The 14,363-nt window shown below is 40.2% G+C and overlaps 1 protein-coding gene across 6 annotated transcripts in view; it reads right to left on the minus strand.

Annotated features, from left to right (window-relative positions):
- ADCY1 (adenylate cyclase 1) overlaps nucleotides 1-14,363 on the minus strand; it is a 224,158-nt gene that overhangs the window by 64,627 nt on the left and 145,168 nt on the right. For all 6 annotated transcript variants that reach the window (XR_012157423.1, XM_073332759.1, XM_073332758.1 and 3 more), the window contains 2 exons: nucleotides 6,411-6,569; nucleotides 4,422-4,563 (listed from right to left, as the gene is read on the minus strand). Coding sequence is in view for 5 of the 6 variants with exons in the window: in XM_073332759.1 (XP_073188860.1) it covers nucleotides 4,422-4,563; nucleotides 6,411-6,569 (301 nt within the window). In the remaining variant the exon portion in view is untranslated. The remainder of the gene's footprint in view (nucleotides 1-4,421; nucleotides 4,564-6,410; nucleotides 6,570-14,363) is intronic.

Consider the following 14,363-nt stretch of genomic DNA (forward strand, 5'->3'; position numbering starts at 1 on the left):
AAAGTCAGTTCATATTAATGTCAGAGATGATGCATAAAGAATAAAAAATGTGACCATGTTTCAGCGATTGAGGCTCAGGAGGAAGGAATACAATATTAAACCAGTGGACATCCGAACTCAGCTAAACGTATCAGATTTTGTCCAAGCTTCAGGGACAGTCTTCCCTGTATCTGTCTCTAGAGATTAAGTGGTTGATTCAAGAGGGGTGGGAACACTATGTGCTTTGTGTTGAATGTAAAGATAATATAAAACATTTTTTGTCAATGTTTTATGATCCAGTGATAAGTATGCAAGTATACAATGACTATGGAAAGGTTTGATATGCTGTGATGAACTGCAAAGTGACACATTGATTGATCTGTGAGCCCAGTGGAGAAGTCAGTCGATACCAGTAAAATTCATGAAGTGTTTTTCTGCCAGTTTCACAGACACTCCATTGATGCATACCAGAGAGCTAATGTTATTAGCTAAGTTGTACAGCAACATCTGGCACTTCCATAAATCAATCAGTGACACAATAATGGGGAAGGTACCATTAGCTTTTTGCAGCTGATGACAAGCTAATCATTAGCTTCTCGCTATTCAACACACCCCTTGCAAATATAAAGAACCATGTGCTCACTTATTATTAGCCCTTCATCCTTGCAAATAAAATGCATGTTGACCTGGTTACCATAATATTTAAAATGGTTTCAACTCCTAAATTTTGCTTTGCCAACTCCTCCCTCCTGTTTTCATTTGTGTCTGTGCATCAAGTTAGCTTGCTCTTCTCCTTTAAGTCCCTTCTAAAAGCTCACTTCTTTTAGTTAGCCTTTCTTCTTCCAAACTACCACCATCAACATAATAAATTAGAGATATAATGCACTAGAAGTTATATCAAAATAATGGAGGAAAAAAATCTATAACCAAGAAGCAGCATTTCTAGCCTAAATAATTCCTCCTCCTGCCCCTTCCTGTGTCTCTATATTGTTTAATTTAGGGACTAATCCTGCTTCTATGGAAGCCAAAGGTAGAACTCCCTCTAGCTGGGGAAGCAAGATCCAGCCCCTTGGTTGTAAAGGGGCACAAACTTCACCGCAAGTTTATATCGGACTAACAACCTTTACAGAAAAGGCCTCTTAGGAAACATAGGAATTGCTATATTGGATCAGACCAGTACCTCATCTAATTCAGTAATCTCTCTTCAACGGTGTCCAATATGCTTCAGAGAATGTGCATAACCCCTACAACCACCATCTGGGATAACCAGCCTTGAAGGAAAGCTTCCTCCAAACCCCCAATACTAAGAGGGTGGCTAATGCCCTGAATCATGGGGACTTATATCTCTTCCACATCTCATTTATTTTTTCATATTTGCTCTTATAACTCTGGGTTACACATATAAACATCCAGTGCCAAATAAAAACTTGTTAGGACAGACTAGGAGGGCCAGGTGTGAGGAGGTCTGTATCCTAAGTTGTCTGATGAGGTGTGATGGGGCGCACTCGCCCAGCACTGAACGGGGAAGGGTTAACCGAGTCCCGAAACCAAACAGGTCCATCCAGTTTTGTATTGACTTTAGAAAGGTGAACGATATATCCTGATTTGATGCCTACCCGATACTGCAGGTCGACGAACTGCTCAAGAAGTTAGGGGGAGCCAAGTTCCTATTGACTTTGGATCTCACCAAGGGGTATTGGCAAGCCCCTCTGACCCTGAACTCATGCTCGAAGATGGCCTTCCCAACCCCCTTTGGCCTGTATCAATTTATAACCATGCCGTTTGGGGTACATGGGGTAGCAGCCACCTTCCAGCAACTCATGAATTGGATATTACAACCCCATGGGCAGTACACCACCGCTTATATCAATGACATTGTCATATATAGCACCATCTGGGAAGACCACCTTCAACACCTCTCTAAGGTGATACACATGCTCAGGGAGGCTAGACTCATGAATCCAACAAAATGCCATCTTGGGCAGAACGAAGTAACTTACCTAGGTTATACTGTTGGGGGCAGAGAGCTGCGACCCTTTACAAGCATTGCAGGACTGGCCTGTGCCGACAACCAAGAGACAGGTGCAGCAATTCCTTGGCCTAGCCGGATAATGCCGGTGTTTTGTACTGGATTTTGTGAATTTGGCAGTCCCCCTGACTGACTTGATGAAGAAATCACAATCCCAGAGAGTTCAGTGGTCTAGGGAGTGTGAGGCAGCCCTGCTAAGAGGGGCAAACCTATTGACTGTGGCCACCGTTCTGCACTGCCCGGCTAACAGAGGCGGATGCAGTGAATTTGGTGCTTGCTGCCCTGCAGACCAGGGCAAATACATTGACTTTGGCCATTGGACCATACTGCCCTGGTAAGCGGGCCGAATACATTGACTTTGGCCATTAGGTCTCATTGCCCTGCTAGCAGAGGCGAGTATATTGACTCTGGCTACGGAGACATAGACGTAGGTTACATACACCTTGCCCCCGCATGCTAAGGGAAACGAGGGGCACTCTCCCTGCACTGGATGGGGTCTCCCTTACCCTGTCACACGTGGACAAAAGGTACCAAAGCTCCTTTTGGCCTGTAAACATGTTATGGAAAGGTGGTACAAACTGGATGTGTTTAAACTGTGAACAGGAAATTTCAAGGCTTCTAGTGAGGTCACAAATATTTTTAGTAACAAACCAAGACACCAGGATGAGAGGAAGCTGTTGTAAAGGGAACCACTGGATAGCTGTTTTGACTGGTTAGTTCTTATGGGATGGGCTTCAGGCTTTGTTTTTGGGGAATGCTTGTCAATCTGTTTTAAAAGGAAGGAGCGAGGGGCGGAAGGAGAAAGGTGTTACTACATATCAGCCAGCTTCAGTATCATGTTTGTCACCAGCCCTGCCCTGCTGAGGTCCAGGAATTTCTCATCACAGCACTGGACCTCCACTTTCCTTTGCCCAAAGACCTGGCAAAGAGAGGGAACCAGATTACATCAGTGTCTCCATCAGAATCAGCTCAATTGTTAGCAACATCAGAGATGTGAAGTGAAGGCTCCTGCTATCATGCCTTCCCTAGGGTGTTAATTTCCTCCCCACCTTATCTTACCTCTCTAACATTCAGTGTTGGCCTTCTATGAGGGGTGGAAAAAAAAGGGTCAGGAAAGCACAAGTGCCTCTTCCTTGCACACAAGCCGGCTCCTCACCCTCCCTCCCCCGACCTCTCAACAGATCCAGTAGGGGGCAGAGGAGGGGAACAGAGATAGGGGAAGCAGAGTTTTGGGAAGGCCACGGATTAGAGTGGGGATACTGAGGGCATGTGGGGACTGTGGCTGGGGTGGATGAATGAACAGGGGCAATGAATCTGAGGCCTCAGGAACAGCTCGGCTCATCAGGAGGAGGAGAATGAACACACTGGGAGAGTATTGAGTATTTGCTGTGCTACCCTTATAAGATTTGTTCTAAGGCAGCTTGAATGATTAGCAAACGCTGATGCAATGGTATATGGACTCAAAACCAGGCTGGTTAACTCCATCCTCTTCCCCTGACCTAGATAACTAGGCCTGTGCTGTAGAGCTCACCGTACAACTTTTTCAAACTCCCACGGTATGTTAGGTCAATTATGGCTGAGTTCATTTCACTTACTTTTCTGCTGCAGGCAAGACATGACTGTAATCACTATTTTTGCTGCTTCTATCCCCTGGGGACTCCTTCAGGCCTAGTAAATGGGCCATTAGTATCACACATTTTTGTAGGAACAGTTAGGGGAGCATGATCAGGAATGTAAACATGTCCAAACGTGGACATGGGAGAGGGGAGAATGACCAAAAAAAAAAAAAAAAAGAAGAGTACAAAGATGGAAGGTTTGATGTTCAGAAATGCTTATATAAAAGAAAAGAGGGAGAGAAGTATGAACTTCAGTCACTTGGGTGATATTTTGTCACGTACGATTTTAGACAGTACAACTGCAGGGTTTGAATGAACCATCTGCTTTTCTGACAGTTCATACTTAAAAGTAGATTATTTTTCAGAGAATAATCAATTTTCAGAACTAATCATGTATGATGTCCCCCTCCCTCCAAAATAAAAGATCCTATTTTCATGGACGGTTTGAAGAACTGTTAATAATTAAGATATTGCTTGCAGGGTTGTTGTAGCTGTGTTGGTCTCAGGATGTGAGAGAGACAAAGTAGGTGAGGTAATAGCTTTTATTGGACCAGTTTCCATTGGTGGAAGGGACAAGCTTTCGAGCTTCACAGAGTTGAAGAATTGCTCTGTGAATCTCACAAGCTTGTCTCTTCCAGCAACTGAAGTTGGTCCGATAAAAGGTATTACCTCACCTACCTTGTCTCTCTCAATGTTAATATATACAGATATTGCCTCTGTTTTAAGGGTGGTTTCAGAATATAGTTGTTAAACTATGAAATTACACCATGGAACAAGCTAGAATTAGTGAAGCCTACCTTCCTCCGATGGGATGGCACAATAAAAAATGTTTCAATATTATGCTTCTTCAAGAAACTGTTCCTTTCATGGCCATACCCTGGTTCTACCTCATAGTCACCATTTAGGCATTCTAAGGTGGTCTTTGTTATGTGAACTTTCCTAGAGAGAAAGACAGGAAAAAAGAATTTAATGCAATGATACATCATGAGCCAGGACCTATTCATTGGGGTGAAATCCACCCCTGTGCAGAGGGCCAACACAAAGGTGAATTACATGCACAAACAGTAGGTGACTTTGTTGTATGGCAGCTAAATTCTCGCAACCAACCAGAATGCAGAGGTGTTTTCAGCATATAAACTTCCTAAATTTAGCAGATGCTTTGAACAAATGTAAATATCTACAGAGTACCACCTCAAATTGCAGTCTTGTTGATTTTACAAAGTATGCAGGCATACATGTTATATTTCAAGTACTCTATCTTTCTAAGTATTTATTAAAGTGCTTGCTGGAGATACTGGCCCTCTGTTTGATGCGTGCCACCCCACTCTTTAAATCTTTCTAGTGGCGGTTCTTTTTCTGCTATATAAAGATCAGGCTTTTGTTTTCACTTTCCCGTCCATTTACAACTCTGAGGGCTTGTCTGCACAAGTGTAATCGGTAAACTGAACCTCAATTAACTTTCAAAGTGGATTAGTTAAACCACATTAAGACTCTGGGTGGACACTCTAAATCAGCATTAAAGTGCCCTTAATTCAGTTTAGTTTAATTCACTTTGGAAGTGAAATAAGCTACACTGAATTACAGTCACTTTAATTTTGAATAAGAGGGTCAACACAGGGGTTTAATGAAGTTTAATCCACTTTACATATACACAGTTGATTAATTTGGATTAATTTTCCTTAGTGTCCCCATGTAGACAAACCCTGACAGTCTTAATTTAGCCAACCTATTTTATTAGATGCCCCCACCCATTCTGTTCTCCCAACAATGCCAGCTAGGTTTCTCCCCTATTTTTCCTATAACTCTCTTTACACTTTCTTCTATGCCACCCTTTACACATGGAACATTTTCATAGAAATTAACTGTAAAGGTATTACTTCTCTTAAATATCTTTTGAGATTCTCTTTACTGTGATGCCTTAAGATAAGCATTAATATATATATATAGTTAATATATATAACTATATATAGTTTCCAAAGCAAACTAAACTAAACTACCAAAATCATCTAAAGTAAACTAATGTCACCCATGTAGGAAATTTCCCATATTAACCACAAGGATTTGCAGGCCCCACCTCTCCCTGTTCAGCAGAACACAAATTGTTTTGTAAATATCCAACAAATCTCCAGTTGATACAGGGGATCCCGTTCTAACACGTTTGCATGCACTTAACTTGTACTCAAGAATGCTCAATGTGTTCTTGAAATTTCAGTACCTGCTTGTGCCCATATCCAATTAAATTATTAGTTATCCAAGAGCACATGCAAATACATGATTTGCACACATATGCTGAGTATTTGGATACAGATATTAGGCACAAACTAATGTTTGCATGTTGGGCATGACTAACTTTGAAAATCTGACTTTTTAATGGTAATCCTAAACCACATATTTGGAGGCAGAAATGGGCAAATCCTCCCCTCCATTACACTGAGGTAACTCCATTTTACTGAGAGGAGTATTTAGCTCTTTCTTGACTGAAATTTTATCATTGCCTCATTCCTACCCTTCATATTTGGCAGTTTCTAGTGAAAAGCTTATTAAAAGGACATTTACATTTTACACTTCTCTTAATGATTACTAACAGAGATCTGCAGGTCACTCAATCCTAGTATTCCTTAGGAGATGTTTGAACAGCAGGTAATACAGCCTATGAGAGTTCTTAACCTGAAACACCCTTCTGTATCAATTATTATAGTAATTGGCTTTGCAAAATACTTTCAGTTAAAGAGAGAAATAATTGATGCTCTCATTGAGGGCTGTACTTTTTTCTCTCTGAGACTTACCCAGGCAATCCTCCAGTTTCCATTACATTTGCTAGAGTCACGTCATTTGACCAGACATCATATTGCCATTTGCGGAGACCTAGGACCCCACAAAGCACCCTGCCTGTGTGTAGTCCAACTCTCATGTTGAGATCCACTTCAGTGGCTTCTGCTACAGACCTGCAATAGAGGGTATCAGATCTTCAGAGAAGAACATTCCTTTCCGTCACCTTCCTGTCTCTTTCTCCCAAGACTCATAGTTGCTGCTCATATACACATTGCCAACTGCAGAGAAATGATCTTTAAAAATTTCAGACAGTTCAAACCCTGAATCATATCACTAATTAAATAGATTTGGGGATCTCGTCCCAGCCCCCAGTGAATCAAAATTGCAGTATCCCATGGTGGATTTTCACCTAGAATCTGGCTACTTCATGCTAGTTGCAAAATACAAACTCAAACAGCTCTGTGCTAGATGGGCAGTTACATGGATAACAGCACAGAGAAGAGAAATGATCCCAGCAGTAGAAAAGTTGCTGCACCACAATGGTCCCCAGCGGTGGATTTTCCATTGTCAAGGACCCCCCATGTCACAGTCTGTAGCACATACACTTGTAAAGCTGATTTATTCTCTCTTATTGCTCTCTTTGTTTTATTTCCTTTCACTTTCGCTCCTATAAAAAACTTCTCTTTCTGGTCTCTCGGTATAACGGCAAATTTACCAAAGATCCAAACTATAATAATATATTGTTTTGTTCCTTACAAAGAGGGAGTGTTTTAATTCCTAACTTTCAGCACCAAATGAAGTTTTAATTTGACTTTCAGGTTTGAATGAATCCAAACACTCAAAGCAAAATTCAGTCAAACATCATGTTTCACCAAATTTTATTCAGAAAAAAATTCAGGGTTAAAGCAGATGTTATATATGACTTCAATTTATATTATCCTGGGGTCATTTGAAACTGGGTTAAAGTTCATTTGAAAAGTCTGTGCCTTTTAGCAAACCTTTTTGTGAATGTGGTCTGCGATTCAAGTTTTGCAAACTGTCCTATGTAGTTCTAGTTGCCGTCTTCTCAATATTTGCTATTAAATTCCTTGTGAAGCTTAGATCTCCCATCAAGATAAACAAAATACACTCTACTTGTAATTCAACTGATCCAGTGACAGCTGAACTACAGCACTTGCTTGTTTATCTTTTGTCTCCACTTATTTATCCACAGTTTTTTCTGTCATAAATTTTCCTGTTTCCTAATGCATATTTACTTTAGGCAGTATGACAGATGACAGCAAAGTGATGGTGGAATCAAAAGAAAATAGTTGAAACTATCTTAAGTGTAATTTTAACCTGACATGCATCCAAGCAAACATATTTAAATACAGTATTACAAGGGATTGCTTTCAATTGAATATTAAAATGAACAATATTACTTTTAGAGTTCCTTCATTTCATAGAAAGCATATATTCTATTTATAAAGCCTGGTTTTGTGTTAGAGACTGAGGAATTTTGCCTGGTAATTCATCTCACACAAAGACCATGGGATTTATATGGGTAAAGGGATTTCACCATAAGCATTTATATAGGGCACTGAGAGGAAGGTTAGTCTTGTGGGTAGAGCACTAAACCGGGATTGAAGAGCTCTGGCATCAATTCCTAGCTCCACCCCAGACTTCATGTGTGACCTTGGGCAAGTCACTTAATCTCTCTGTGTCTCAGTTCCCAGTCTGCCAAATGGAGATAACATTTCCAAGCCTTTGTCTGCAAATGGCACAGTGGTTGGCCTCGGTGTGACCGTAACACAGATTCATAGCAATGATAATAATGTGATACAGAGGAGATGGTGCTAACCCTCTCCACTAAGTTGAATTCCATCCACTGTTTTGTCTTTGTGCATCAGAGAAAGTCCTAAACAATAAACATCAATAAAAATGTTTATCTCCTCTGATTTATTTCCTTATTCTGTAGTAATGTATTTGCTTGACATTCTATCATTAGTTTTACTATCTGATGAACAATTCCACTTCATTTCATTGATTTGAAACTTACTGAGGTAAAAATAATTTTCTTCAAAGTGTCTCTGATTGTTTACTTCCCTCCTTACAATGATGCATATTTAATACATCAGTAGTCATTTTCTTGTATTAATTTGCTTACTGCTCTCAAGATTTCAGATTCAAAATCAGCAAGCGGGCAAGTTCTGCCCTTCCCCCCCGGCCCCAAATCACACAAACATGATATTCCAGTCCTGATCCCTGTGCACCTGCATGTAGTTGGGTTAGCTATTCATAAATACATAAGGCTAGATTTTGTCTAGTCCCCCCCGGAAAGTCAGGTCCCCCTGACAGCCACACACTGGCTTCTCTGATTGAGGCCCAGGGAGCAAGGCTGTGCACATGAGACTTTCCCCTCACCTTACCTCTGTGAGCAAATGGGCATGAGGAGATGCCACTGGGGAATTGCAGGGATGGGGCAAAGTCTTGATTCCACCCTCCATGCGTCAGGGAGCACAGATGGCCAGACATGAGGGTGGCGGTAAAGGGTGAAGTAAGGGTGAAGTAACATGATTGCTCAGCATAGGAAGGTAGCAGGAGAGGATTTGGGACTGAGCCCTAATATCTTTCCTCCTGTAGTAGCATAGCTATCCACTGCCCCATATGCAGGGCTGAGCCTGAAGGCTCAATCTAGCCTGAAGAGATTTACATTTTATACATGCAGGAACTGCAATTAGTTGTTAAAGTCAGTGTGAATGGTACTCCTCTCACTCGGGGCGACATTAAGAGGTTTTTTTATTTCTGACAATTGACAACAATCTATTGCACTGAAACTGCAGCTATCTCTGCAGTTAGGACTGAATTCTAAGATGGGGCATAAATTCCTGTCTCTCTCTAGAAGTAGGTAGCCAGCGGAGGTGAAATTTCACACAGGGTTAATTTTATGCTGTTTGAATTTTCCATGTAGGTTTTAATTTGAGTTCTCCTCATACATTTTGAATCAGAAGCTTTTGAATTTGGGCTATGGCTAAAATTTCCCAGCAGCAACTGTTCATTGTTGACTGATATCTCTTTGAAAACATTGTCTTTTTACACATAACTTGGCAGAGAGGCAGACCCTGAGGAAGACTGAGGCAAGAGGAAGTTTGTTTTTGAAAAATGCTGAATCTAGGATAATTGTTAGCACTTATTCACATTATAGTAAAAAAGTTTATGCGCTGAGCACACAAACCTGATGGGGGCCAGGAATACAGAAGTCTGAGTGGCAGATGGCGGTGGTGCCAAGTGTACATAAGTTTGACTGATTGGGGATTGGAGGACAGCCAGTTCATAAAAGCTTCTCTGGAAGGAGCAACATTCTTCTATAAGATTTTTTCCTACAGCAGGGAAGGGCTAACATGCAACTGCCAAGGGATGAAATACTCTCTTTTTGCATTTCTACCCCCCCATAGGTCCACCCCCATCCAATACCCAACCCAGTTAAGTAACACCCTACAAAATTAATACACAAAAAATTGTTGTGAAGCAGTTAGGATGCAACACACACAAGCTACCTGACACTAACCCACAAAATCAAGGAAACGGAAAATTAACCCATCTAACAGTACATACCCTTTACCCCCACCCACCTTACTATTACCACATCAAGAATACACCACAGACCATGCACTATGACCTTAACTCTGCCCCTACAGGGATACCAGCCTTCCATCACCTCCTTTAACCACCCATCTGTGCACAGCCTTTACCAAACTAGCTTTTTGGAATACAATAATCTACTATGCCAAACTTCCACAACTGTTAGGGTGGGTGAAAAAGTAAAGTGTGCATGCAAAATGGCAAAAAAAGGGCAAAGCTAAGACTGCCGTGCATGGTCTGTGGTATGTGGTAGGAGTGGTAATTGTAAAACATGTGCTTGTGAGTGGAAGAATGGAGAGTATATACTAATAGGTGGGTTAATTTTTCATTTCTTTGTTTTCACGGGCTTGTGTCAAGCACTTTGCGTGTGTTGCGTTCACAATGGAAGTCGTGTATTAATATTTATTGTATTTATGTCAAATTCTGTGAACTATACTCTTCTTCCTGGTAAGTGGCACTTCCCTATTAACATCAGTGTTGCCTGTTTTGAAAAATAATTTTTAACATTTGTTCCTATGTTACACTGTCAGGGCAGGTTTACAATAGTTAAAGTTGAAAAATCCTTTCCGTTCTAACCCCCTAATTCTAAACGGTCATTTCTTTCTCAAAACTATACCATTTGGGTTATAATTTCTTAAGTCAGGCCTTAGCCCGGAGATGGATTTTCACTGGAAATTTGAAGATAATCAGTTTAAGATATTTCTGAATTAGGTAAGAGTTAAAAAGAGAAACACGCTTTTTTAATTAAAAAAAAACCAAAAAAACAAAAAAAAAACCCAGGGAGAGAGGTAACTGTGAATGTTTGCACATTCTTGCTTTGCCTAAATATCTGAAAAATAATTCAGCTCTTGCTCTTACGTTATAAGTGTCGTCTTAGGGCATAGCTCTTATGGTGCAGTGTTTTTATTTAAAAAAAAAGGCCTTCCATTTTTGTGCTTAATTAATTCAAACTGATCATTTTGAACATTCAAACTAAGGTCACAATACTGCACGCATGTATGCATGTGCTTCCCTTTACTCCTATGACCAGTCCCACTAATGCCAGCAAGACGATTCATATGGGTAAATATAAGTACATTCCTGAGTGTTTCAAGATTAGGGCCTTACTAGCCTTTATATAGTCTATCACATAACACATTAGCTGTGTATTATCTGGAGTCATGTCCCTGCAAGTACATGTGCATGTGCATAAATTATTATTTTGTATTCACAAAATACTAAAAACCCTTTCATATTCCAAAAAACTATGTTGTAACTCACATTAAATGTAAAGAGAAGGGGAAGGAAATATCCCCAAACAGGGAAAAGAGGCACAATCCATCAAGACCTTGAAAATAAATCTGTTCTTTCCTCTGTTCCAAATGCTCTCAAAGGAAACCAAAAACTCAACTTTTAAGGAAATATGCTTTTCAAAACGGGAAAATTGTAACAGAATTTGTTTGAAAAGTTCTAGTTAGAGATCGCAAAAGATAGAGTAAAACTACATTACTGAGTACTACATAAAGAAAAGGAGTACTTGTGGCACCTTAGAGACTAACCAATTTATTTGAGCATAAGCTTTCGTGAGCTACAGCTCACTTCATCAGATGCATCTCAAAAGCTCACGAAAGCTTATGCTCAAATAAATTGGTTAGTCTCTAAGGTGCCACAAGTCCTCCTTTTCTTTTTGCGAATACAGACTAACACGGCTGCTACTCTGAAACCTGAGTACTACATGTTAAGGAAAGTGAGTTTTGCAATATATTCATGGATCATAAAGTAGAATCTGAAGGCATTTTGTGCTTTGTTCAATTAATACAAAATCTAAATCGCAAATGTATTTCTACCCTCTTCCCAGAGACTCCAAAATGTGTCAATGATATTTGTATCATTTTTAAAGCCAAGCAGAAAAACAAAAAAACACTATTCATGTATATTTGTTCAAATTTTAAAATTCCTAATTTGCTTTGGGTGTGTTTGTACCTCTTTTGCAATTAGTTTCCATGAATTTTCTGGCAAACATATGAAAAATGGGGACTATTAAGCAACTATTAATGAATACATTGGTGAGCAAGTTTCAGACACAAAATGTCAGCGTGTTCTCCCAATGTCATGGCATTTCTGTCTAATCAAAAGAAACCAAAATTGTTCTATGTGAATATTAGAAATTCACTACAATCTGCTTATTAACAATCCACAGGCCAAGAACTATTTGCCAAAAGTATTCAGTAAATAATTTCAAATTATGAATACGTTTCTGAAAGTCACCAGCTATTCAAGGACAACCATATTACTAGAAAAGAAGTTGAAGTTTGTCAAATTATTCACTTCATAGATTACTTCTGTAGCTAATGATTCATTTTTTTGCTTTGCAAACTGGACCCAGAAACAAACTGAGGCTGAAATTCACTCTACCCTCACAATCCTAGTGGGATTATGGCTCTGTGTAAATGGCCTATGGGTAGATGAAATCTACTTTACCAGCCCAGCCTCTGCTGCTCCTTTAATTTTACGAAGTTATGTACTTAGCTACAATTATTTCACATAGCTCTTACAAAGTATCAAACTCATTTTAAAGAAGATTCTGAACAGTTATCAGATGGAAATGCATTTCAGAATAGATCAGTAGTGACTGAGTTTGAACTAACAGCACTGAAGTAAGAAAATGCTTTTCATCCCATTTCCCACAAGTCATTCAGTTCCCACCTTCATTTATCATGTAAGTCCAAAAGAGTCTGCATACAAGTAGATATTTCCTGGTAAAGCCAAAGACAAGCTTTTCTAGCTATTTATGTATAGGAACTCTGCTTTCTAAGTCTAAAGAATTCCCAGCTGGTGGTCCTTAAATATTAGGAACACAGTATGTCCCTTGAAGTTTTCTATGGTAGTTCAATGGTAGTTCCATTTAAGAACCATCAGGAATCAGTTAGCTCTTGGATGCTAATGACAAAGACTGTCTTACTATGAATTGCCTCCAGATTAGCTGGATGTTTTTGAATAACCGCTATGACAGATGCCATGTCTGGGAGGACCACACACTATCATATTCTTCTGTTGTTTAATATGGGTGTTTCACTGGAGAGTACAGAATACATAACTATTAAGTGCCATTTGTATAGATGCACAGTGTATACAATGGAACAGTCTTTGAAGCACAAACATCTTAATTGGGTCCCTAAATCCCAATGCCAAGATCTTAAGACATAGAAGGCAAAAATTAGGCTCCTAAATCCATGTTTAGACTCCTAAATAAACTGCCCGATTTTCAAAAGTACTGGGCAGTCAGCATCTCCCATTGAAATCAATCCATCTGATCCCAAGTGTTTATAAAACTTAACAATTTATTACACACCCTCATCAGTAGGAATGGGTAAAATATGCTGAAATGTTACCATGCTCATGAACTGAATACAGAAACTTCTATGATCCATGTCAAAGTCACATCTGATTCTGTATTGCAGGCAACAGCCTTCTGAGAATGCTCCTCAGCTGACTTAGAGCTGTTGTAAGGGCCGTACACTAGCCATGCTCTCAGGCCCCAGCTTAGGGATATATCTGCTTAGGGAGAAAAAGGGTAAAGGCAGGCCAGGAGTGAAAAGGCAGGCCAGGAGTACGTCTGTAACATACTATAGATTAGCCATTTTCTGCTTGTCTGAGCCCATAGGATGCCACAAGAAACAGAACATAAAGTAAGGCTGTGATGTAGTCACAGATATTTTTAGTAAAAGTCACGGACAGGTCATGGGCAATAACCAAAAAGTTACTGCTGCTCTGGGGCAGCGCCCGGAACCAGTTGCCCGTGGCCACCGGAGCAGCAGTTGGTGCAGCTGCAGAAGTCACAGAGGTCCTGGAATCCATGACTTCCATGAAAGATTTGCGGCCTTAAACATAAGAAAAAGCAGCTTGAGGTCTGCCCTAACTTACCCCAGGGAAAAACAGGCTCTTTGCTGACTCAGAATATATAGTGGGATAAAGTGGCTTAAAGCCGCTTTCCTTCACATTCCCATCTATTTTTGCCCCAAATGCAGGGAAGAAGCTTACCTTATCCCGTTAGCTCCCACAGTTAAACAGAATTGGAACAGGTGTATATTTGGATGGGAGACTGCCCAGGAACACCTAAGTGCTACTGGAAGTGCTATTAGTGATTCAGCGATGGCATGCTTCCCTCTGTATTGAACCTGGGCCCCAGCATGAGACTGTAGTGTGATATGTGCCATCAAGCTAAGGAGAGGGATACCCAAGGCTAGCGATTAAAGATTCCCTAACACTTTTCACAAACTTATGAATGTTAACCTCAGTGTTCTGGCCACATTCCAACTGTAATATTTATCTCCTCCTTACCCATATTCTGTCTTCATTTTCAATTG

The sequence above is a fragment of the Lepidochelys kempii genome, chromosome 2, assembly GCF_965140265.1.
Source record: "Lepidochelys kempii isolate rLepKem1 chromosome 2, rLepKem1.hap2, whole genome shotgun sequence".
Lineage (NCBI taxonomy): Eukaryota > Metazoa > Chordata > Testudines > Cheloniidae > Lepidochelys > Lepidochelys kempii.